The 25386-nt window shown below is 39.9% G+C and overlaps 1 protein-coding gene across 2 annotated transcripts in view; it reads left to right on the plus strand.

Annotated features, from left to right (window-relative positions):
- The window catches only part of HIKESHI (heat shock protein nuclear import factor hikeshi), a 35868-nt gene extending 11408 nt beyond the window's left edge, over window positions 1-24460 (plus strand). The window contains exons 3-5 of one of the 2 annotated variants that reach the window (XM_007538450.3): window positions 9018-9169; window positions 14389-14507; window positions 23853-24460. In XM_007538450.3, coding sequence (XP_007538512.1) covers window positions 9018-9169; window positions 14389-14507; window positions 23853-23907 — 326 coding nt within the window. In that variant the 3' untranslated portion in view covers window positions 23908-24460. Of the gene's footprint in view, window positions 1-9017; window positions 9170-11956; window positions 12180-14388; window positions 14508-23852 lie in introns of those variants that run through there. The other variant, XM_060177414.1, reaches the window with a different exon arrangement.
- Window positions 24461-25386: the final 926 nt, after the last annotated feature.

Below are 25386 nucleotides of genomic sequence, written 5' to 3' on the forward strand. Positions count from 1 at the left end.
AATCCACTGGTCAGTGTGTCTATTCATGTTCCAGTACCAAGCAGTTTTGATGATGATGGCTCTATAATACAATTTGAGATCTGGGAGTGTGATGCCTCCAGTTCTGTTCTTTCTTCTCAAGATTGTTTTGGCATTTCTAGGTCTTTTCTGGTTCCAATAAACATTTGTAGCATTTGTTCTATTCGCCTAAAAATTTGTTTCGGATCTTCATGGAGATAGCATTGAATTTGAAAATGGCTATGGATAGTATATTCATTTTGATGATGTCTTTTTTTTTTAAAACAATTTTATTTTATTTTATTTTACCAGAAAACTGTTCAGTTCTGGCTTATGGTAGTGTGGGGGATTGAACCTGGGATGTTGGAGTCTCAGACATGAGAGTCTGTTTGCATAACCATTATGCTGTCTACCCTCCACATGATGATGTTTATTCTTCCATCCCATGAACATGGAATATCTTTCCACTTTTTTTGTGTCATTTTCTGTTTCCTTGAATAGTGACTCATAATTTTCAGTATGTAAGTCTTTCACTTTTTTGGTTAGGTTTATTCCTAGATATTTTATTTTGTTGTTATTGTTGCTGTAGTAAAAGGAAATGATTTCTGTATTTCATCTTCTTCTAACTTAGTGTTTGAATAGAGGAATGCCACTGTCTTTTGATTGTTAATTTTGTAGCATGACATCTTACTATATTGCCTGATGATTTCCAAAAGCTTCTTGCTGGATTCCTTAGGTTTTTCTATGTACACTACCATGTCGTCTGCAAATAGGGTGAGTTTGACTTATTTTCTTCCAATCTGTATCCCTTAAATTCCTTGCTCCTGCCTGATTGCTATGGCAAGAACTTCCAACACTATGTTGAATAGTAATGGTGATAATGGGCAGCCCTGTCTGATAACTGATCTGAGGGGAAATGCCTCCAGTTTTTCACTATTGAGTGTGATGTTGGCTGTATAGGTCTATATAGGTCTATATAGGTCTGCTATATATAGATTCCACTATCTTGAGGAATTTTCCATCTATTCCCATTTTTTGTAGCGTTTTGATCATATAGAGATTTTGTCAAAGGCTTTTTCTGCATCTATTGATATGTCCATGTAGTTTTTGGTCTTGGTGTTATTGATGTGGTGGATCACGTCGATTGATTTACATGTATTAAACCAACCTTGCATCCCTGGGATAAACCCCACTTGGTCATGATGAACAGTCTTTTTAATATACTGCTGTATCCAGTTTGTTCAATATTTTAGCATCTATGTTCATCAGAGATATTGGTCTGTAGTTTTTTTGGTTGTGTCCCTGTCTGCTTTTGGTATTAGAGTGATGTTGCCTTCATGGAAACTTTAAGGGAGTATTCCTATGTCTTCAATCTTATGGAAGACTTAAAAATAGAGGTATGAGTTCTTTTTTTTGAAGGTTTTGTAGAATTCATTTGTAAAACCATCTGGTCCAGGTCTTTTATTCTTTGGAAGGTTATAATAACTGTTTCAATTTTGTTAGCTGTGATGGGCCTGTTCATATTATCTAGTTCCTCTTTATTTAATTTTGTATGTTCATAGGTATCTAAGAAATTGTCCATTTCTTCCTCTAGCTTTGTGGCATATAGTTGTTCATAAAAGCCTTGCATGATATGTTGAATTTCTGCCGTCTTTTTTGATATCCTCTTTAATTTACAATCTGATTTATTTGGTTCTTCTCCCTTTTTTATTTTGTGAGTCTGGCTAAAGGTTGTGGATTTTGTTTACTCTTTTCAAGAACCAACATTTACTTTCATTGATCTTTTTTATGGTTTTCTTATTCTCAATGTTATTTATTTCTGCCCTAACTTTAGTGATTTCTGTTCTTCTGGTTGCTTTAGGTTTCCTTTGTTCTTCTTTTTCTAGGTCTTTAAGATGTGCAGTCAGGCTGTTTATTTGTGCTTTTTCTTGTTTCCTAATGTGTGCTTGTATGGCTGTGAACTTCCTTCTCAGTTGTATCCCAAATATTTTGATAGCTTGTGTCTTCATTTTCATTGAACTCTCGAAACATTTTGATTTCTTCTTTTATTTCCTCTTTGACCCAGGAATTAGGGAGATACTCTCTTTCCTGATCCAGCTTTCTCTTCCTTTTTTACAGCCATAAGATGATATCCCTAGACAATAACTTGGATCCACTGGCTTATCAGATTTCAGGCTCAGGGGCAAAAAGAAAAAAAAAAAATCTCGTATATTATTTATTTTTTTTTAAATTAAAAAAAAATTTATATTTTCGTTTTTGTTGCCCTTGTTTTATTGTTGTTGTAGTTATTGTTGTTGTTATTGATTTTGTTGTTGGATAGGACAGAGAGAAATAGAGACAGGAGGGGAAGACAGAGAGGGGGAGAGAAAGATAGAGACCTGCAGACCTGCTTCACCGCCTGTGAAGCGACTCCCCTGAAGGTGGGGAGCCGGGGGCTCGAACCCGGGATCCTTACACCAGTCCTTGCGCTTTGCGCCACCTGCGCTTAACCCACTGCACTACCACCCGACTCCCTCGTATATTACTTCTTTTGAAGTCATCCCATAGGTCTCTGTTGTTTTTTTCAGTATCTCCTAATGTCTTTTTGAGATCTCTAATTTCATTTTTAGTTACCTCTAATTCATCCTCGATCTTGCTAATTCTGTCTTCAGCTTCATTGATTCTATTCTCTCTGTCCTCTACTGTTTTCTGGAGTTCATCTGTTTTGTTACCCTGTTCTGATACTGTTTTAGCTTGTTCAGCCTGTTGTGTTCTTAGCCCAGCTATTTCAGCTTTCGGCTCTCTAATAACCTTGAGATAATTAGTGTTTTCTTCCAGAGTCTCACTTGTTGTTTCTGCATATTTGTTGAGAATTCTTTCAAACTCTTTACTCACTCCTGTGATTATTTCCTTAACTAGTGTTTGGATGTTGACCTCATTATTTTGTGCCTCACCCTTTGGGGGGCTTTTAGGTGGACTCTTGTCCTGGTTAATTTCTCCAATATTTCTTCTTGTTGGTTTAATCATTCTATATAGTATGTTATGAGGTCCCTCTCTCAGTACTTTTCAAATTACTGCATGGGAGTCGCTTCACAGGCAGTGAAGCAGGTCTGCAGGTGTCTATCTTTCTCTCCCCCTCTCTGTCTCCCCCCCCCCCTCCATTTCTAACTGTCCTATCTAACTGACATCAGCAATAACAACAATAAGAACTACAACAACAATGAAAATCAACAAGGGCAACCAAAAAGGAACATAAATAAAAAAAATATTTTTGAAAAAAGAGAGGCAGAGTGATGGGCAGGGGTAGATAGCATAATGGTTATGCAAACAAACTATCATGCCTGAGGCTCTGAAGTCACAGGTTCAATCCCCCACACCACCATAAGCCAGAGTTGATCAGTGCTCTGGTAAAAAAAAAAAAAAAAGAGAGTGGCAAAGTGAAGAGACCACAGCACCAAAGCTTCCTTTAGTGTTATGGGGACTGGGCTCCAAGCTGGGTTATGCACATGGCAAAGCAACACACTTTCCAAGTGAGATATTTCACTGGCACACTCTCTCTCTCTCTCTCTCTCTCCCCCCTCCCCCTCCCTCCTTCCCCCCATATATATATAAAATCTAGTCCAGGAGCAGTGAAATAATATACAAGACAATGCCATCTTTAAGATTGCTTTTTGCTTTTAATGAGCAGAATCAGAAATTTATAGATTTTCATATTTTGTTCGGTAGCAAAGATTAACGGAAGCATTTCAGTTGTTGGATAGATCAGAAATTGAATACAAAGAGGCAAGGAACTTGAGTTTGGTAGCTAGTCTGAGGTTGGATGAGACTATTGTCTGAGAGAATGGTGTCAGAGTAGAGAAAAGAGCTAGACATTGTATTAGGGCAGGGGGTAGCTCCCATTATTATGGAAAACAAATATGTGCCTAAAATTGACTATTTACCTCCATCTATCTTTTCCAGGGTCCATATATAAATACATATTTATGTTTAGCACCAGAGCCTGTGTAACCTCTAAGTCCCTGTTGGTCTTAGCTTATAGCTCATGGTCACATCTGAGGACCATTGTAGGCTGCACTCATTCCAGGATCAGTCTTTTTCAAGTGGAAGGGCAGGATACCCTCAGCCTCCCTTCAGAGACTGGGGCTATCTCTACCATCATTGCTTTATGGTAGACCCAAGGTCCTGGAAGGCCCCCAAGAGGTTGTTCCTTATGGAATTGACCAGTGGTAGTGGAGATAGGGACCTTTTAGACTTCAAGGCCCAGTATATGTGTATGGGAATCCAAGGATTCCCTGAGTAGGGCCCCTGATGATCAGATGGTGCTATATTGACCAAACAGGCCATTATTAAATGGGCCAGTCTCTTGCCCTTATCCAACTTTTGTAGTCCTTTCTTTATCTGATGATCTTAGATTTTCTCTTAGTTGTTTAGGCATTGAGTATCATTTGTTGAGTTCAACCAGAGTTAGGTTTTGGGAATGTATCTTCTTTGGGCCTTTCTGCTAGGCTGCCCTGCTAATTTGGTCTAAATCCAATCAATTAAAGTTTTAAAAAATATTTTATTCAATTTTATTGAGAGTTAGAATGAAAGAAATCACAGTACTGAAGCATCCTTTCTGGTTGCATCTATGTCACCTGTCCCTTCAAAATGTTTATGGGTGCATGTATTCATCATTGCTGCCTGAGACTGTAGTATCATTGGTTCAGACTGCAAACCAACTAGAAAAGTTCGGGAGAAAAGACTGGGAAGAAGGATTTTGAAATTCTCAATACATACCATGTATATAAAGAATTAACTGTAAATCTCAAAATATTCTAAAAGGTAGACTATGTGAAGTACATTCTCTCAGTGTTGATAGAAATGACAGATCTGGAAAGTTAACATGTAAAATTAAAATAATTTTAAGGGGACTAGGTGGTGATGCACCAGGTTGAGCACACATGTTACAATGCACAAGGGCCCAGGTTCAAGCCCCTGGTCACTACCTGAGGGGGAAAGCTTCATGAGTGGTGAAGCAGCGCTGCAGGTGTCTTCTCTGTCTCCTTCCTTCTCAATTTCTCTGTCTCTATCCAATAGTAATAAATACATAATTTAGAATAATTTTAAAAGCACTGAAAAATCTCAGACCAGTTATGTGTAGTGAATATGTTTTGTTTTTTTTTTAAATATTTTATTTATTTATTCCCTTTTGTTGCCCTTGTTGTTTTATTGTTGTAGTTATTATTGTTGTTGTCGTTGTTGGATAGGACAGAGAGAAATGGAGAGAGGAGGGGAAGACAGAGAGGAGGAGAGAAAGATAGACACCTGCAGACCTGCTTCACCGCCTGTGAAGCGACTCCCCTGCAGGTGGGGAGCCGGGGTTCGAACCGGAATCCTTATGCCCGTCCTTGTGCTTTGCGCCACCTGCGCTTAACCCGCTGCGCTACAGCCCGACTCCCATGAATATGTTTTTTAAAGCATTTAAACACATTTATGGTTTTTCTCATTTGCTTGAAAATTTAAGGGTTTCGATATTTGCAGTAAATGTTCTAGTTATTAGGATCACTTTTCTAAAAACTAGGGTTTTTTTGTCTCAGTGTCTTATTTAATTAGTTAATTTTTTAGTCAAGCTTCCTTGTTTGTTTAGCAGCTAGAAAACAGACTTGCATATTTAAGGCCCTGGGTTCAACCTTCAGCTCTGTAATTCTGCAGTAATGCTTTGGTCTCTCCAAACTAAATTCAAAACACCTAAAAGTTTTACAGTTATAGAAAGATCAGGTAATTGGAAAAAATTGTAACTTCATTGTATGTTTTTCTTAAGAGGTATAATCTGTAGAAGTGGCAATTTATAGATCTTTCTTTGGTGAAATTTTCAGGAAATGTTAAAACCTGCCAGGGGCCAGCCCCAGCAGGTCTCAGGGATCCCAAAGGAGGGGTGTTGGCCAAGAATGAGAGATGAGTGAGTTGATGCTGAATCAACTCTGTCATGCTCAAGCAAAACTTTATTTTTATAGTCTCATAAGGCTTAGATCATTAATACAAAAATCACCAAGGTATAGATTATTAAAACAAAAATCACTGAGTAAGCACAAGCACAGCATAGGTAGGGAACACCTGCTTTATGGAATATTCAAATTAAGGGGCACTTTTCTCCCTAGAGATCACGTCACAGTTTCTCGTTCTTTTGTTATTTCCTGTACCTGTGTGCTAGTCAGATGTCCTTTTGATTATGATTAATATTCTACCTATTATGTATGTTTATGCCATCCTCTTGCCCCTAGGCATCGGAAGCTGTGGTTCATAGAAATTCAAGCTTGTTATGTTTCTAGGGGCCTTAAACAAATTGAACAGCCCCTTTTTTTTTAATTTTTTTTTTTTTATTAAAGAAAGGATTAATTAACAAAACCATAGGGTAGGAGGGGTACAACTCCACACAATTCCCACCGCCCAATCTCCATATCCCACCCCCTCCCCCGATAGCTTTCCCATTCTCTATCCCTCTGGGAGCATGGACCCAGGGTCATTGAGGGTTGCAGAAGGTAGAAGGTCTGGCTTCTGTAATTGCTTCCTCGCTGAACATGGGCGTTGACTGGTCGGTCCATACTCTCAGTCTGCCTCTCTCTTTCCCTAGTAGGATGGGTCTCTGGGGAAGCTGAGCTCCAGGACACATTGGTGGTGTCTTCAATCCAGGGAAGTCTGGAACAGCCCCTTTTTCATAACACATGCGCGTAACCAGGTGCGCCACCACGCAGCCCCTTCCCTTTTTCATATAATCTGTTCCATTGTTTGATCAAGGAGTTTTGTTTTGCTTCTTACTGAGAAGGCAGCAAGGTGGTGCTGACCTGGCCAGCCTCTCCATAAAATTAAGCTCGCTTTCTTGTATGCTTATTATGTGACCTAGGTTCTCATGTACTATTCCTATATAAGGAAGTAGGAGCATGGTGGTTGGTAGATTAAAAGGCCCATTGTATCTAGGCAGGTACCTTAACTTTCCATTTATTAATTAGGCTATGTAAGGTGCCCCCTCCAACGAATCTTTCTCTATGTTTTAGGGGGAATACTAAAAGAAGTGGTGTAGATAAAGGGGGAAACAATTCTTCCTCTTGGAGTCTCCTGAAAAATTCTGTATTACTGATATTGCTTGTTCCATTATGATCAATCTTACAGGGTGCAATGCAGGTTTTGTCATTACTTTTGTTATTGGTCAGGCTCTGAGCCTGGCCATAGGTAAATATTATTAAGACCACACAAAGCTTAATCCCAAGACCTATACATGGCAAAAGGCAAGATGGTTTCAGTTTATCCTGGAGAGTCCAGCCTAGCTGAACTTCCTGCAAAGCTGGTACTGTGTCAAGCAGGTCGCATGACAGTGCCTGTGCCATCTCCCCCTTTTTTATTTTGTAAATGAAACTTTCATGTTTCATAGAAATGGCTTTGATGCTGTGACTTAACACTCACTGAGCTCTTATGGTTATTTTTGCTTTAATTTTAACTATGATTGATTATCCCTAAGCAAGCTTCCTGGAGTAGCTTTTGTTTCTAAAAGGTGAGTTTTTATGAAGCAAATTAACAGTCTACCCCAATTCTATAAGCTACCCAAGGCTGTGGGAAGAACCCACTGCTCTCTATATTTCCCTCCAACCTTTTCTGCCTGGGGTGTAGGTACCGGGGTGATAAGGGGGGGGGGGGCGCTAGCAATTCCTTCACAGTCAACTTATCTGATAATTGGCCAGTTGCTATGTTTTGGACCTCTTTAGTCTGGGGTTCTTTAAGGGTTTGTTTTGTTTTTGTTAAACAGCGTTCCCCTAAGGAACTTTCTATTTTCTCAGTTGTCATTTGGAAATTAACCAATACGTCTTATAAAATAGACAATAATACCCAATGTTAATAACATGATTAATGGAACAAAAAGGCGGAGCGGTTCACTCCAGGGCCTTTCACCTTGCAGAGGCCCCCCACCATGCTTGGACCTTGTCAGATAGCTGGTGTGACTTCGCCTTTGCTGAAAACTGGTCCTCAAAGTCTTTAAAACCATTCTTCCCTCAGAGTTAACATTGAAAATCTTTTATCTGATACTTGCTCTCATTCATTGATTTCTCTCTTTTTATGCTGTCAACTTCCAGCTATACTAATTTAATACAATTTAGAAAAAGCTGCTTTTTCTGGTGGGGGAAATGTTATGTGATGATTTGTATTTTTATTTGGCAATATGGTAAAAACTAGTCCTTTACATTTAAAAAAGCAAATTGTCAAATAATAACATATATATGTATTTTAACTAGAGCACTGCTCAGCTCTGGTTATGGTGGTGTAGAGGATTAAATCTTGGGCAAAATAAATAACTTATAAAAATACATTTATTGGGAGTCAGGCCGTAGCGCAGCGGGTTAAGCGTACGTGGTGCAAAATGCAAGGACCCACTTAAGGATCCCAGTTCGAGCCCCAGCTCTGTACGTGCAGCGGATTCACTTCACAGGCGGTGAAGCAGGTCTGTAGGTGTCTATCTTTCTCTCCCCTTCTCTGTCTGAACTATTCTGCAAGAACTACTCAGCATCACTTTGGTACATGTGAAACTATGAATCAAGATTTCGGACCTCATGCTTTCAAGCCCAGTACTTCATTCCCAACCCCACCTAGCAGGCCACTTAATTTATTAATTAACATGAAAGTGAGAGAACAGAGCATTCCTCCGGCAATCCAGGCATCGAACTCAAGACCTCATGCTTAAGACTCCAACACTCTTAGCCATCTCCCAGTCTGCTTCAGAACTGATTTTTAAAGGGTTGAGTTTATTCCATAGGTGGTAGAGCATTAGATTCACATGACAGAAGCCACAGTGCCACTCCAGTAGGTGTGTGTGGCACTGGGAATTGAATCAGGAGCCTCCTGCATGCAAGTCCTGCACTCTACCAACGGAGCTATTTCCCTGACGCTTATATCAGAACTTGCTTTCTTTTAGTGCATTTACACTGGAAGTTCTTACTTATTTATGAATTAATTTATATGGACCCCAGTTAGGCTTGAAATATGTGTATATGTTATTATTATTATTTTTTTTCCAGGAGAAGGGAGCCAGCATCCTTTTGGAGCCATGAATATTCTGCGGACTCCATCTGTTGCTCAGATTGGAATTTCAGTGGAATTACTGGGTAGCTTGGCTCAGCAGACTCCTGTAGGCAACGCTGCTGTGTCCTCGGTTGACTCCTTCACTCAGGTAATGTCATCTTATTTCCTTATTCCTTTAAAAATGAATATGTACTTTAAAAATAAGCCTGGTGGGGAGTCGGGTTAAGCGCATGTGGCACAAAGCTCAAGGACCTGCATAAGGATCCCGGTTCGAGCCCCTGGCTTCCCACCTGCAGGGGAGTCACTTCACAAGCTGTGAAGCAGGTCTGCAGGTGTCTATCTTTTTCTCCCCCTCTCTGTCTTCGCCTCCTCTCTCCATTTCTCTCTGTCCTATCTAACAATGATGACATCAATAACAATAATAATAACTACAACAATAATGAAAAACAAGGAAAACAAAAGGGAAAATAAATATAAAAAATTTATTAAAAAAATTAGCCTGGTACTAGAAAGTTAAAAAAAGAAGGTGAATGTACGACATGAATTACTGACTTTATGAATGCTTTTAGTTTATTTGTATACGCTTAAGTATCTTAGTAATTGTAAATGTTTTGATGAGAGTTTTTTTTTTTAACATTTATTTGTATGTGTGCTAGAACAAGAGAACTCTGTTTATAGTGATTTCTATGACATTTAGGATTAACTATTATACTTTACATATGTTCTAAATTTTTTAAATTATTTTATTTTTGAGAGAGTTGCAGAGAGAGAAAGACAGAGAGAAACACCAGAGCACCACACAGCTCTGGCTTATTGTGGTGCGGGGGATTGAACCTGGGACTTTAGAGCCTCTTTGCATAACCATTATCCTACTTACTTTTTTTTCTTCTAGATTTTACTTACTGATGAGAGCGTATGGATGAGAGAGAGAGAAAAAACAAGAAAATCATTGGCTTATATAGTGCCAGTACTCAAACTCAGACCCTCTGTGCACACAGGTCTGATGCTGTCCCCTTTGTCCTCACTACTTCCATTTTTTTTTTTTTTGGATTTTTTTTTCTTTATTTATTTCCTTTTGTTGCCCTTGTTGTCTTATTGTTGTAGTTATTATTGCTGTTGTTGTTGGATAGGACAGAGAGAAATGGAGAGAGGAAGGGAAGACAAGAGAGGGGGAGAGAAAGACAGACACCTGCAGACCTGCTTCACCACTTGTGAAGTGACTCCCCTGCAGGTGCGGAGCCAGGGGCTTGAACCAGGATCCATATGCCGGTTCTTGCGCTTAGCGCCATGTCTGCTTAACCCGCTGTGCTACCACCCGACTCCACTTTTTTTTTAAAGATAGAATATTGTGGTACAAGTAGCCTAGCAATCTACACAACAGACTTTTTTAAAAAATTTTTTTTATTTAAGAAAGGATTAATTAACAAAACCATAGGGTAGGAGGGGTACAATTCCCACCACCCAATCTCCATATCCCACCCCCTCCCCAGTAGCTTTCCCATTCTCTATCCCTCTGGGAGCATGGACCCAGGGTCATTGAGGGTTGCAGAAGGTAGAAGGTCTGGCTTCTGTAATTGCTTCCTCGCTGAACATGGGCGTTGACTGGTCAGTCCATACTCCCAGTCTGCCTCTCTCTTTCCCCAGTAGGGTGGGTCTCTGGGGAATCGGAGCTCCAGGACACATTGGTGGGGTCTTCAATCCAGGGAAGCCTGGCTAGTATCCTGATGGCATCTGGAACCTGGTGACTGAAAAGAGAGTTAACATACAAAGCCAAACAAATTATTGAGCAATCATGGACCCAAAGCTTGGAATAGTGGAGAGGAAGTGTTAGGGAGGGTACTCACTGCAAACTCTAGTGTACTTCTGCTTTCTTACTTTGGTGCCATACTCCAAACTCAGTCAATTTCTGCTTTGCGTTTCTACTTCTTTTTTTTTTTTTTACAACAGACTTTAATGTCAAAGGCCCCAGAGGTCCAGCTCTGGCTTATGGTGGTGCAGGGGATTGAACCTGGGACTTTGGAGCCTCAGGCATGAGCATCTCTTTGCATAACCATTATGCTATTTACCATCTGCCCTGCGCTCTCTCTCTATATATGTATAATTTATTTATTTGTTTTCCCTTTTGTTGCCCTTGTTTTTTGTTGTTGTAGTAATTATTGTTGTTGTTATTGATGTCATCATTGTTAGATAGGACAGAGAGAAATGGAGAGAGGAGGGGAAGACAGAGAGGGGGAGAGAAAGACACCTGCAGACCTGCTTCACCATCTGTGAAACGACTCCCCTGCAGGTGGGGAGCCGGAGGCTCGAACTGGGATCCTTCTTCTAGCGTTTGCCCTTCTTCCGTAGCCAGTCAGCAGTGTCAGGTTGAGCCTGATGTAAAGTTTCGAGACCTCCTTTGAATCTGGAGAGGTGGCAGTCATTGACTATGTGGGTCATAGTCTGTCTGGAGCCGCAGGGGCAGTTTGGGTCGTCTCTGGCTCCCCAGCGATGGAACATAGCGGTGCACTGGCCATGGCCTGTTCGATAGCGATTGAGGAGGGCCCAATCATAATGTGCTAGGTCAAAGCCGGGTTGACGTTTGCAGGGGTCTGTGATGAGGTGTTTGTTCTTTACCTCAGCTGACTGCCAACTTTGTTTCCAAGAGACTGGAACAGAGAAGTTCAGTGTAGGCATAGGGGACCAGCGCTTGACGTCTCGTCACCCAATCTGGTCCCCTATGCCTACTGGGATCCTTATGCTTGGCCTTGCACTTTGCGCCATGTGTGTTTAACCCGCTGCGCTACCAGCTGACTCCCAGCAGTTCTCTTCTTAAAAAGAAAAAAGTAAAATTACACATATGGCCCACTGTCCTTCCCTTTCCCTCCATATATCTGCTCTCTTTTTTTTAAATGATAAGATATTAATTTATTAATTTATTTATTTATTCTGCCTTCAGGGTTATCACTGGGACATGGTTCCTGCACTACAAATCCATTGCTCTTGGATGTCATTTTTCCCATTTTTTGTTGCCCTTGTTATTGTTATTATTGGATAAGAGAGAAATCGAGAAGGGAGGGGAAGACAGAGAGGGAGAGAAAGGTAGATACCTGCAGACCTACTTCACCACCTGTGAAGCGACACCCACACCATGACCACCGCCCTCCCCCCCTGCAGCTGGGTAGCCTGGAACTCCAACCGAGATCCTTGTGTAGTCTTTGTGCTTTGCCCCATGTGTGATTAACCTGCTGTGCTACCACCCTACCCCCTTGATAAGACCTTTTTATCTGTGTTCCAGTGGATAGTGGCATTACTTCTATTGGAGGCTCAGGTAGAGTATATAGGATACTTGTGTTGGCTTTCAGTCAGTTTTACATTTAAATCATGTTACGGGGGTTGGGTGGTGTTGCACCTGGTTGAGCGATCATGTTATGTGAAAATGAACAAGGACCCAGGTTTGATACCCCAATCCCTACCTCCAGGGGGAAAGCTTTTCAAGTGGTGAAGCAATGTTGCAGGTGTCTCTCTCCCCCGCTCTCTATCGCCATCTTCCCTCTTGATGTTTGGCTGTCTCTATTCAATAAATAAAGATAATAAAAAATAAATTAAAAATAAATCATACTACATCTGCTCTTTTAACCTTATGTATCTTTCTTATTTGTATTTCAGTACTTTAAACATATTCATAGTTAGGTCCAGGTGGTGACTAGCCTGATAAGAGTGTGCATGCTACTATGTGTGGGTGGGTAGGTGGGTGGGTAGGAGCTTCATGAGCAGTGAAGCAGTGCTGCAGGTCTCTCCTATTCTCTTCCCAGTCTCCCCCTTTCTTATCTATCAAAAAGAACAAAGGAAAGACTTATTAGATATGATTACTATTTTTAAATGAGAAAATTGGTTTGAGGAGGGAGGCCTATTGAATTCATAGGTAGGGGAAAGGGGATATATTTTTTAAAGATTTTTAAAAAATATTGATTCCTTTTTGTTGCCCTTGTATTATTGTGGTAGTTATTATTGATGTCATTGTTGTTGGATAGGACAGAGAGAAACGGAAAGAGGAAAGGAAGACGGGGAGAGAAAGATAGATACCTGCAGACCTGCTTCACCGCTTGTGAAGCGACTCCCCTACACAAGGGAAGCTGGGGGCTCGAACCAGGATCCTTACGCTGGTCCTTGAGCTTTGCGCCATGTGCACTTAACCCACTGGACTCCCAAAAGGGGATATTTTAAAGGAGGAAACATCTTTCCTTTATTCACCCAAAATTAATGTTAGGAACTTAAAATATGTGATAATCAGTACCGGAGAGACTTACCTCACTGGCTAGACTCCTTTCTTGCTGTATGCATGGCCCAGGTTTGAGCCCTGGCCCATATAAGAGATGTCCCTGGCACCAAGAGAGATGTTTGTTTTTACCAGAGCACTGCTTAGCTCTGATGGGGCAGAGGATTGAACTTGAGACTTTGGAGCCAGCCTCAGGCATGAGAGTCTTTTGGCATAACCATTGTGCTATCTAACCCCACCCAAAATTTGGCCTGTTATTTATTTATCTAAGAGAGCACTGATCAGTTCTGGCTTATATTGGTGTGGAGGATTGACCCTGAGACTCTGCAGCCTCAGGCATAAGAGTCTGTTTACATAACCATTATGCTATTTCCCCCTCCCATCAGGAGAGGTTCTGGTGTTGTACTATCTCTCCCTCTCCCTCTTTCTGTCTCTCTCTATCTGAATAAAAAGTAACTGGGGAGCAATAAACACACGTGAAAGGCCCTAATGCTATGCACACAAGTTTTTTTCTGACAACCATTGAAATTCTTTTTTTAAAACTAATTAGTTAATTTGATAGGACAGAGTGAAATTGAAAAGGGAGGGGGAGACAGAGAGACACCTACAACACTGCTTTACCACTAGTGAAGCTTCCTTCCTATGGGTGAGGATCCCTGACATTCTTTGAGATGCCAAGTACTATAGACAAATTGCCATGATTTTGTCATAAGGTCCATTTATTATTTTCATTAACTTTTAGCACTCATATTAGAACTTATATTCCTTATCACTAGTTAAAGTATTTTTAGCTAAGACTATCTAGGTCTAAATGAATTTTTAAAAATATTTTTTAATTATCTTTATTTATTTATTGAATAGAGCCAGCCAGAAATTGAGAGGGAGGGGGTAGTAGAGAGGGAAGTACAGAACACCTGCAACACTGTTTCACCACTTGTGAAGCTTTCCCCCTGCAGGTGGTGACTGGGAGCTCGAACCCCGGTCCTTGCACATTGTAACGTGTGCTCAACCAGGTGTGCCACCACCCAGCTCCCTTTTTTCTTAAATTAATAATCTAAATGGATTTTTAAGTTATTTGGTTTAATCTATTAAACTTCATTATTGACTTTCAGTTCACGCAGAAGATGTTGGACAACTTCTATAATTTTGCTTCATCCTTTGCGGTTTCTCAGGCCCAGATGACTCCTAATCCATCTGAAATGTTCATTCCAGCAAATGTGGTACTGAAATGGTATGAGAATTTCCCTCTCTCTAAGGCTTCTTAGTAACCATACATACATACATTTATCTGTGGAGTATTTCTTATTTTATTTTATTTTATTTTATTTTATTTTATTTACCAGTGCACTGCTCAGCTCTGGTTTATGGTGTTTTGGGGATTTAATCTGGGATTTAGGAACCTCAACTTGAGAGTATCTTTGCATAACCATTATGCTATCTACCCAACCCACCCCCACCCTGCAGTATTTCTTTATTTTTTTGTTTTTGCCTCCAGGGTTATTTCTGGGGCCAACACTGCAAATGCACTGCTCCTGGAGGCTATTATTCCCCTTTTTGTTGCCCTTGTTGTTATTGTTGTTGGATAGGACAGAGAGAAGTCAAGAGAGGAAGGGAAGACAGGGGGCAAGACAGACAGACACCTGAAGACCTGCTTCACCGATTATGAAGTGACTCCCCTGCAGGTGGGGAGCCGTGGGCTCTAACTGGGATCCTTACGCTGGTCCTTGTGCTTCACATCATGTGCGCTTAACCTTCTGTGCTACCTCCCCCATGCCCCTGGAGTATTTCTTTATTGCCGTTTAAATACATTCTTTTACACACCAGCATCGGCATACATTAACATCTGTGTAGCATTTAGATATGTCCTAGAAAATTGAGAGTAGGAGTGGTTCTGACTCTGTTATTTAAATAGTAACTGTTTTGAGTTTCTAAAGACTGACCGGAAGATGCAGTTTTCCCTGTGTGTTTTTTAAAAATATTTGTTTATTTATTTTCCCTTTTGTTACCCTTGTTGTTGTTTTTTTTTAAATATTTATTCCCTTTTGTTACCCTTGTTTTATTGTTGTAGTTGTTGTTGTTATTGATGTCGTTGTTGTTGGATAGAACAGAGAGAAATGGAGAGAGGAGGGGAAGACAGAAAGGAGGAGAGAAAGTGAGACCTACCTGCAGACCTCCTTCACTTCTTGTGAAGCGACTCCCCTGCAGGTGGGGAACCAGGGGCTACAACCAGTATCCCCATGCTGGTCTTTGAGCTTCGCACCACACATGTGCTCTACCACCCGAGTCCCCTCCCTGTGTTTTTTTTTTTTTAATAATTTTTAATTAATTTATTTATTCCCTTTTGTTGCCCTTGTTATTTTATTGTTGTTGTTATTGATGTTGTCATTGATGTTGTCATTGTTGGATAGGACAGAGAGAAATGGAGAGAGGAGGGGAAGACAGAGAGGGGGAGAGAAAGATAGACACATGCAGACCTGCTTCACTGCCTGTGAAGCGACTCCCCTGCAGGTGGGGAGCCGGGGGCTCAAACCTGGATCTTTACGCTGGTCCTTGCACTTTGCACCACCTGCGCTTAACCCGCTGCACTACCGCCCGACTCCCCCCTCCCTGTGTTTTATGGACCAGAGTTCACAATGTACTTTCAAAAAACATTTAGGGGAAGGGAGTAGTAGCACAGCGGGTTAACTGCATGTGGTGCCAAGTGCATGGAGGGGCGTAAGGCTCGTGGTTCGGTTTGAGCCTATGGCTCCCCACCCATGGGCGTTGAAACAGGTTAGCAGGTGTCTATCTTTCTTTCCGTCCTCTCTGTCTTCCCCTCCTCTCTCAATTTCTCTCTGTCCTATCCAGCAACAAATAACAACATCAATAAATAATAATGGCAACAAAAATGGGAACAAATGCCTCCAGGAGCAGTGGATTTGTATTGCAGGTACCCAGTGATAACACTGGAGGCAAAAAAAAATAAAAATTAAGCCAAACAGAGCATTGATACACCTGGTTAAGTGTGCATGCATAACCATGTTGAGCTTCTGCTCTCCTGCAGGGGGACAATGCATAAGTGGTGAAGCAGGTTTATAGGTGCCTTTCTTTCTTTCTTTCTTTCTTTCTTTCTTTCTTTCTTTCTTTCTTTCTTTCTTTCTTTCTTTTTCTTTATCTATAAAAAGGAAACACTGACAAAACCATAGGATAAGAGGGGTACAACTCCACACAATGCCCTCCACCAGAACTCCATATCCCATCCCCTCCCTTGATAGCTTTCCTATTCTTTAACCCTCTGAGAGTATGGACCCAAGGTCATTGTGGGATGCAGAGGGTGGGAGGTCTGGCTTTCTATAATTGCTTCCCCTCTGAACATGGGTGTTGACAGGTTGATCCATACCCCCAGCCTGTCTCTCTCTTTCCCTAGTGGGCAGGGTTCTGGGGAATTGGAGCTCCAGGACACATTGATGGGGTCGTCAGTCCAGGGAAGTCTGGTTGGCATCATGCTAGCGTCTGGAACCTGGCGGCTGAAAAGATAGTTAACATATAAAGCCAACCACATTGTTGCCTAATCATGAACCTAAAGGCTGGAATAGTTCAGATGAAGAGTTGGGGGTCTCATATTTGTAGATAGCCAGTAGGCATATTTTAGTTATATTCCAAAGGGCCCATGGCTATACTAGTTTTTTTTTTGTTTGTTTGTTTTCTCTTTTCCCCTGAGCCTGAAATCTGATATGCAGGTGGATCCAAGTTATTGTCTGGTGAGATGATGTCATGTCTAGAAAAAGGACTAGAAAGCTGAATCAGGGAAGAGAGTAGCTCCCAAATACAGGAAAGGTGTTTAAATATTGTTGACTGTTCTTCTTTAATATTTATTCCCTTTTGTTTCCCTTGTTTTTTTTATTATAATTATTATTGTTGTTATTGATGTTGTTGTTGGATAGGACCGAGAGAAATGGAGAGAGGATGGGAAGACGGGGAGAGAAGGATAGACACCTCAGACCTGCTTCACTGCTTTTATTTTTATTTATTTATTTTTTCAACATATCATGCGAGACTTCTTTTTTTTTCACATCATTTATTTATTTTTTAAAATCATTTATTTCTTTATTGGGGAATTAATACTTTACATTCAACAGTAAATACAATAGTTTGAACATGCATAACATTCCCCAGATTCCCATTTAACAATACAACCCCCACTATTTCATTCATCATTTTTCATGGACCTGTATTCTCCCCACCCACCCACCCACCCCAGAGTCTTTTACTTTGGTGTAATACTCCAATTCCATTTCAGGTTCGACTTGTGTTTTCCTTTCTGGTCTTGTTTTTCAACTTCGGCCTGAGACTGAGATCATCCCATATTCATTCTTCTGTTTCTGACTTATTTCACTCAACATGATTTTTTCAAGGTCCATCCAAGATCGGCTGAAAACGGTGAAGTCACCATTTTTTACAGCTGAGTAGTATTCCATTGTGTATATATACCACAACTTGCTCAACCACTCATCTGTTGTTGGACACCTGGGTTGCTTCCAGGTCTTGGCTATTACAAATTGTGCTGCCAAGAACATATGTGTACACAGATCTTTTTGGATGGATGTGTTGGGTTCCTTAGGATATATCCCCAGGAGGGGAATTGCAGGGTCATAGGGTAGGTCCATTTCTAGCCTTCTGAGAGTGCTCCAGACTGTTCTCCACAGAGGTTGGACCAATTGACATTCCCACCAGCAGTGCAGGAGGGTTCCTTTGACCCCACACCCTATCCAGCATTTGCTGCTGTTACCTTTTCTGATGTGTGACATTCTCACAGGAGTGAAGTGATATCTCATTGTTGTCTTGATTTGCATTTCTCTGACAATCAGAGACTTGGAGCATTTTTTCATGTGTTTCTCGGCCTTTTGGATCTCTTCTGTGGTGAATATTCTGTCCAAGTCCTCCCCCCATTTTTGGATGGGGTTATTTGTTGTCTTGTTGTTGAGTCTGGCAAGCTCTTTATATATATTGGTTATTAAACTCTTATCTGATGTATGGCATGTAAAGATCTTCTCCCATTCTGTGAGGGGTCTCTTGGTTTGGGTAGTGGTTTCTTTTGCTGTGAAGAAGCTTTTTAATTTGATGTAGTCCCATAGGTTTATACTTGCCTTAGTCTTCCTTGTAATTGGATTCGTTTCATTGAAAATGTCTTTAAAATTTATGCGGAAAAAAGTTCTGCCAATATTTTCCTCTAAGTATCTGATAGTTTCTGGTCTAACATCCAAGTCCTTGATCCACTTGGAATTTACTTTTGTATTTGGTGAAATACAGTGATTCAGTTTCATTCTTCTGTATGTTTCAACCCATTGTTTCCAACACCATTTGTTGAAGAGACTCTGCTTTCCCCATGTAATAGTCTGGGCCCCTTTGTCAAAGATTAGATGTCCATATGTGTGGGGCCTCATTTCTGGGCTCTCAATTCTATTCCACTGGTCAGTGTGTCTGTTCATGTTCCAGTACCAAGCAGTTTTGATGACAATGCCCTATAATACAGTTTGAGATCTGGCAGTGTGATGCCTCCGGTCCTGTTCTTTTTTCTCAAGATTGTTTTGGCAATTCTAGGTCTTTTCTGCTTCCAGATAAACATTTGTAGCATTTTTTCTATTCTCCTAAAAAATGTGCTTGGGATCTTGATGGGGATAGCATTAAATTTGTAGATGGCTCTGGGTAATATATTCATTTTGATGATGTTAATTCTTCCAACCCATGAACATGGAATATCTTTCCACTTCTTTGTGTCTTTTTCAAGTTCTTTGAGTAGTGACTCATAATTTTCAGTATACAAGTCTTTCACTTCTTTGGTTAGGTTTACTCCTAGATATTTTATTGTTTTTGTTGCTATAGAAAAAGGAACGGATTTCTGGATTTCAATTTCTTCTAACTTAGTGTTTGCATAGAGGAATGCCACTGACTTTTGAATGTTAATTTTATAGCCTGACACATTACTATATTGCCTGATGATTTCCAAAAACTTCTTGCTGGATTCCTTAGGTTTTTCCATGTATACTATCATGTCATCTGCAAATAAGGAGAGTTTGACTTCTTCTCTTCCAATCTGTATGCCTTTAATTCCTTGCTCCTGCCTGATTGCTATGGCAAGAACTTTCAACACTATGTTGAATAGTAATGGTGATAGTGGGCAGCCCTGTCTAGTACCTGATCTGAGTGGAAATGCTTCCAGTTTTTCACCATTGAGTATGATGTTGGCTGTAGGTTTGCTATATATAGACTCCACTATCTTCAGGAAATTTCATCTATTCCCATTTTTTGTAGTGTTTTGATCATAAAGGGATGTTGTATTTTGTCAAAGGCTTTCTCTGCATCTATTGATATGACCATGTGGTTTTTGGTCTTGCTTTTGTTGATGTGGTGGATCACATTGATTGATTTACGTATATTAAACTAACCTTGCATGCCTGGGATAAACCCCACTTGGTCATGATGAACAATCTTTTTGATATACTGCTGTATCCGGTTGGCTAGAATTTTGTTCAATATTTTCACATCTATGTTCATCAGAGATATTGGTCTGTAGTTTTCTTTTTTGGTTGTGTCCCTGTCTGCTTTTGGTATCAGGGTGATGTTGGCTTCATAGAAGCTGGCAGGGAGTATTCCAGTGTCTTCAATCTTCTGGAAGACTTTTAAAAGTAGAGGTATTAGTTCTTCTTTGAAAGTTTTGTAGAATTCATTTGTAAAACCATCTGGTCCAGGACTTTTATTTAAGGAAGATTTTTGATAATTGTTTCAATTTCATTAGCTGTGATGGGCCTGTTCATGTTATCCACTTCCTCTTGACTTAGTTTTGGAAGTTGGTAGGTATCTAGGAAATCATTCATTTCTTCCAGGTTCTCTAGCTTGGTGGCATATAGTTGTTCATAGAGGCCTCGCATGATATGTTGAATTTCTGCAGTGTCTGTTGTGATATCTCCTCTTTCATTTACTATCCGATTTATTTGGGTCTTCTCCCTTTTTTGTTTTGTGAGTCTGGCTAAAGGTTTGTCTATTTTGTTTACTCTTTCGAAGAACCAACATTTACTTTCATTGATCTTTTGTATGGTTTTCCTATTCTCAATGTTATTTATTTCTGCCCTAACTTTAGTGATTTCTGTCCTTCTGGTTGCTTTAGGATTCCTTTGTTGTTCTTCTTCTAGGTCTTTAAGATGCGCAATCAGGCTGTTTATTTGTGCCTTTTCTTGTTTCCTAATGTGTGCTTGTATAGCTATGAACTTCCCTCTTAGGACTGCTTTAGCTGTGTCCCAAATATTTTGATAGCTTGTGTCTTCATTTTCATTGAATTCTCGAAACATTTTGATTTCTTCCTTGATTTCCTCATTGACCCAGAAGTTGTTAAGAAGTGTACTGTTGAGCTTCCACATTTTGGGACTGTTACTAATCTTTTGTTGATTGTTAAGTGTTAGTCTAATTCCACTGTGGTCTGAGAAGATGCTTGGGATGATTTCAGTGCTCTTGAATTGGCTGATGCTGTCTTTGTGGCCTAACATATGGTCTATCCTTGAGAATGATCCATGTGGATTTGAGTAAAATGTGTATTCCAGTTTCTTGGGATGAATGACTCTGAAAATGTCCAATAGTTCTAGTTTATCTGTCTCTTCATTTAGCTCCCTTATGTCTTTACTGATTTTCTTCCTTGATGATCTGTCAAGTTCAGATAGTGGGGTGTTGAAGTCCCCTACTATGATTGTGTTACTGTTAATATATTGCTGTAGCTCTTTCAGTAGAAGTTGAATGTATTTAGATGGCTTCTCATTGGGTGCATAGATATTAATAATTGTTAAGTCCTCTTGATTGACTGATCCTCTGAGCATTAAGTAGTGTCCATTCCTATCTTTTTTAATCTTATCTATTTTAAAGTCTATCATGTCAGATATGAGAATAGCTGTTCCTGCCCTCTTTTGTGGGCCATTGGCTTGTATGATAGTTTTCCATCCTTTCACTTTAAGTCTGTGTTTGTCTTGTTGCGTTAGGTGAGTTTCCTGTAGACAACATATTGTTGGGTTGTGTTTTCTGATCCATCTTCCTACTCTGTGTCTTTTAATAGGTGAATTCAGGCCATTGACATTTATTGATATCAAAGATTGAAGATATTTTAACACCATTCTTGTAGAGTTTTAGAGTGTTTTGATATATGTCCTATTTGTGGTGGTCTGGTTGTTTATAGGAGACCTTTCATAAGTTCTTTCAGGGCAGGCTTGGTGATGGTTGCTTCCTTCAACTGTTGCTTGTCTAAGAAGGTTTTGATGCTTCCATCTAGTCTGAATGACAGTCTAGCAGGATATAGTATTCTTGGATGAACGCCTGTTTCATTGAGCACTCGATAGATATCTTGCCATTCTCTTCTGGCCTGTAGTGTTTGTATGGAGAAGTCTGCTGCTAATCTTATGGGTTTTCCTTTGTAGGTGACTCTTTGTTTTTCTCTTGCAGCCTTCAGGATCCTTTCTTTATCCTTATTCCTTTCCAATCTAAGTATGACATGTCTTGGTGTCTTTAGGTCTGTGTTAATTCTGTTTGGGACCCTCTGGGCTTCTTGAATCTTTATGTCTTTGGTGTTGTCTAGACTAGAGAAATTTTCAGCTATTATCGCCTGGAGAATGCTTTCTTCCTCCCCTTCTCTTTCTTCCTCTGGTATGCCAATAATGCGTATATTGTTTCTTTTGAAGTCATCCCATAGGAATCTGTTGTTGTTTTCAGCATCTCTTAATCTCTTTTTGAGATCTCTTACTTCTTTTTTAGTTGTCTCTAATTCATCCTCAATCTTGCTAATTCTGTTTTCAGCCTCATAGATTCTATTCTCTCTGCCCTCTACTGTTATCTGGAGTTCATCTATTTTGTTGCCCTGCTCTGATACTGTTTTAGCTTGTTCAGCTAGTTGCCTTCTTAGCTCAGCGATGTCAGCTTTCAGCTCTCTAATAACCATGAGATAATTAGAATTTTCTTCCATTTTCTCATTTGTTGTTCCTGCATTTCTGATTACAATTTTTTCAAATTCTTTACTCACTCCTATTATTATTTCCTTAGCTAATGTTTGGATGTTGAACTCGTTGTTTTGTGCTTCACCCTCTGGAGGACTTTTAGCTGGACTCTTGTCCTGGTTCGAGTCTCCAATATTTTTTCTTGTTGTTTTAACCATTTTATATGTGTTAACAGTTTTTTCAATCCCTGAGTTGGAGCTCAGTGGTGTAAAAGCCTCTTTTTTTTTCTTCCCTGTAGGCTATGGGAGCCTGAGGGCTTTTAAACTGTCAATAGGATTCTTAGCTTAATCACTGACTCCTGACCAAGAGATAAAGCAGGGTGTGGCAGAGATAATCTAGTGGTTATGTAAAGAGACTTTCACAGCCCCTCAGCTATGCCACAGAGGTATAGGTCTTCTCCTGAGTTTCCCAGTTAGATCTCTGTCCCCTGGTGTCCCTCCCTGTTGCTGCTCCAGATTCTGAGGGTGGTAGCAATGGAGACTCAGAGTTGCACTTAGTGAGTCTCTGGGGAGTCCTTTCCTCCCTTCAGCTGTCCCCTTGTTGTGGAGCAGACTGGAGGTGGTGTCTCCACTGATAAACTGTTGAACTGTTAGCAGCCACTTAATCTCTCCTTAGGCCCCTCTCTCCTCTCTGTCACCAGCCACGCGTGTTTGTACTCACGGGTGATTTACTGGGTTCCTGTGGTCATTCTAGTCCTGTCTTATTTCGGTCCGGGTGGTCTCCTTTGGCATTCCTAGTTGATCCGGGAGAGGAGAGGAGGCGAGGAGAGGAAAGGAGAGAAAGCGATCTGCTGCTCGTAGCTCCGCCTCCCTCATGCGAGACTTCTATGAACAACTATATCGCTTCACTGCTTTTAAAGCGACTCCCCTGCAGGTGGGGAGCAGGGGCTCGAACCTGGATACTTACGCTGGTCCTTGCGCTTTGTGCCATGTGTGCTTAACCCACTATGCTACCGCATGACTTCTACAGGTGTTTTTCTTTCTCTATCTTCCCCTTCCCTCTCAATTTCTATCTGTCCTATCTAATAAAAATAGAGAGAAAGGAAGAAAGAAAGTGGGAAAAATGGTTGTCTAGAATGCTCTGGTAGATTTGTGCAGGCACTGAGCACCAGTGACACCTTGGTGACAATGAAGTAAAAAAGAAAAAAGTACTTCAAATATCAGTCAAAACTTTTTTTCTTCACAATTTCAGATACCTTTTATTTTTTTCTTTTCCATTATATAAATGAATATATATATTTTAAGTGAGAGAAGAGCCAGACAATAGCACTGGGGTTTATTGTGTTTGTGATTTGTTACAAAATGTGATATGACCTGGAATAAAATACTCATCTCTGAATTGTGTGTGTGTGACATCGAAAGATGGTATGTATGCAACAAGATTCATTCTGATTTCATGCTTTCTGATCTAAGCCAGTCATACTTATGCTACCATTTGATATCTTAATCATCTAACTTCCAGGCTGACTTTATTGCTTTGTCTTAGATAAACTCATTTGATGTCTGACAAGTCTTTTGACAAATTCTGATACTGTTTTAATTTTTTTGTAATTACCTTTTCTTTTGTAGGTATGAAAGCTTTCAGAGGCGACTAGCACAGAACCCTCTCTTCTGGAAAACATAATTTCAATAAAAGCATTTGTATTGGATTCTGCAGTTTGTCATCTATTGAAGATAAGTGACACAGTTGCAAAAGTACCATTGAAGGGATCGTTAGCCCTCACTTTACAAACTGCTTAGTGACTGTGAAGTTTAATTACAATCTTTATCTTCAAAAACCAGAAACCTTGAAGGAAGCTTCATGAGCAGTGGGGCAGGCTATAGGTCTCTCTGTCCCTTTCCCTCTCTTGCCCTGTTCATCTTTGTCTCTATCATAAAAAGAAAATAAGTCCTTATTAGTGACTTTTTATCCCTTAGGTTTAAAGTGTTATTAAGAGGCAAGGCAATTTGTTTTTTGATGATTCAGTTTATATTTGAAAATAAAGCATATTCCCAGTAATAATAGTCTGTCATGTTAGGTGCCATTGCATTTACAAGCACTTATTTCTACACTGATTTTCTTACAGTAGTTAACTTAAAATCAGGTATCAAAATGTGAGGAATTATTAGGGAAAAAATGTCAAGTATACATGTTTTACACATAAGGAAGTTATTAAAATACCTTTTCAGTGAACACAGATTTGCTGTCAGTTTTTATATCTGAGAAGTCATACATTATTTAATAAAGTTGTGATTAATGCTGATGAAGTTTTATTTAACATTAGTAAAATTATTTGGCATTTGTGTATGTAATGGTGGATTCATTACTTTTTGCTTTGAACATAAAGCCTTTATGTCTTATCCAAATGGGAACCAACCCTTTGTCATATTTAAACTGGTGACATACACTGTCCAAAACCCATCAGGATCTCACATTTAATCAGAGCTAAGTTTCTTAACTTACTCCAGGGCTGCCTCCATGTAATAGTAATTTGGAATCTGGAGTTAGTTTTGGATTCTCCTGACTGGATTTGCCAGCTACAGAGTTGCTGGTGCTACAGAGTTGCTGGTACAGTCAGTATGTTTACAATGCATTGACTTATGTGGAATTGTGTTATGATCAGTCAGTTTGTGGCTTTATCTTAAAACAGACATTTATTTGAGCTGGTGTTAAGAGTTTGAACCTAGGTAATTCTTGCACTTCTCAGAGTTTGATAGATTTACACATTTTTCAAGTTGTACACCTTGCAAATTGTAGTTCCCCTTTTAATTTTCCATTCTCCTCTGGTCATTCTTCAGCCAAAATTGAAAGATTGTGATTTTTCTGGAATTGAAATCTGCCAGCTTTGTAGTGGTGTTTACTGAATGGTGATTGTGTAGCAAATCTTCAGGGGTGGTCATTTGCCTCTGGTCTTCATACTGATAATGACTGAACGCTGTTAAGTCTTTGATTTGACATTATCTATACAACAACATTGAAGACTGCATCAGCCAGTTAAAATCACCAGTAGCAAAATGCTCAGATGAAAGCCAACAGTGTAGTTTACCAAGGACAAATTACAGAAACTTTAAACAATGACACTTTCCTAGATCTGGAATCTGTACCATAAATCAGTACCTATAT

The sequence above is a fragment of the Erinaceus europaeus genome, chromosome 17 (genome assembly GCF_950295315.1).
Source record: "Erinaceus europaeus chromosome 17, mEriEur2.1, whole genome shotgun sequence".
Classification (NCBI taxonomy): domain Eukaryota; kingdom Metazoa; phylum Chordata; class Mammalia; order Eulipotyphla; family Erinaceidae; genus Erinaceus; species Erinaceus europaeus.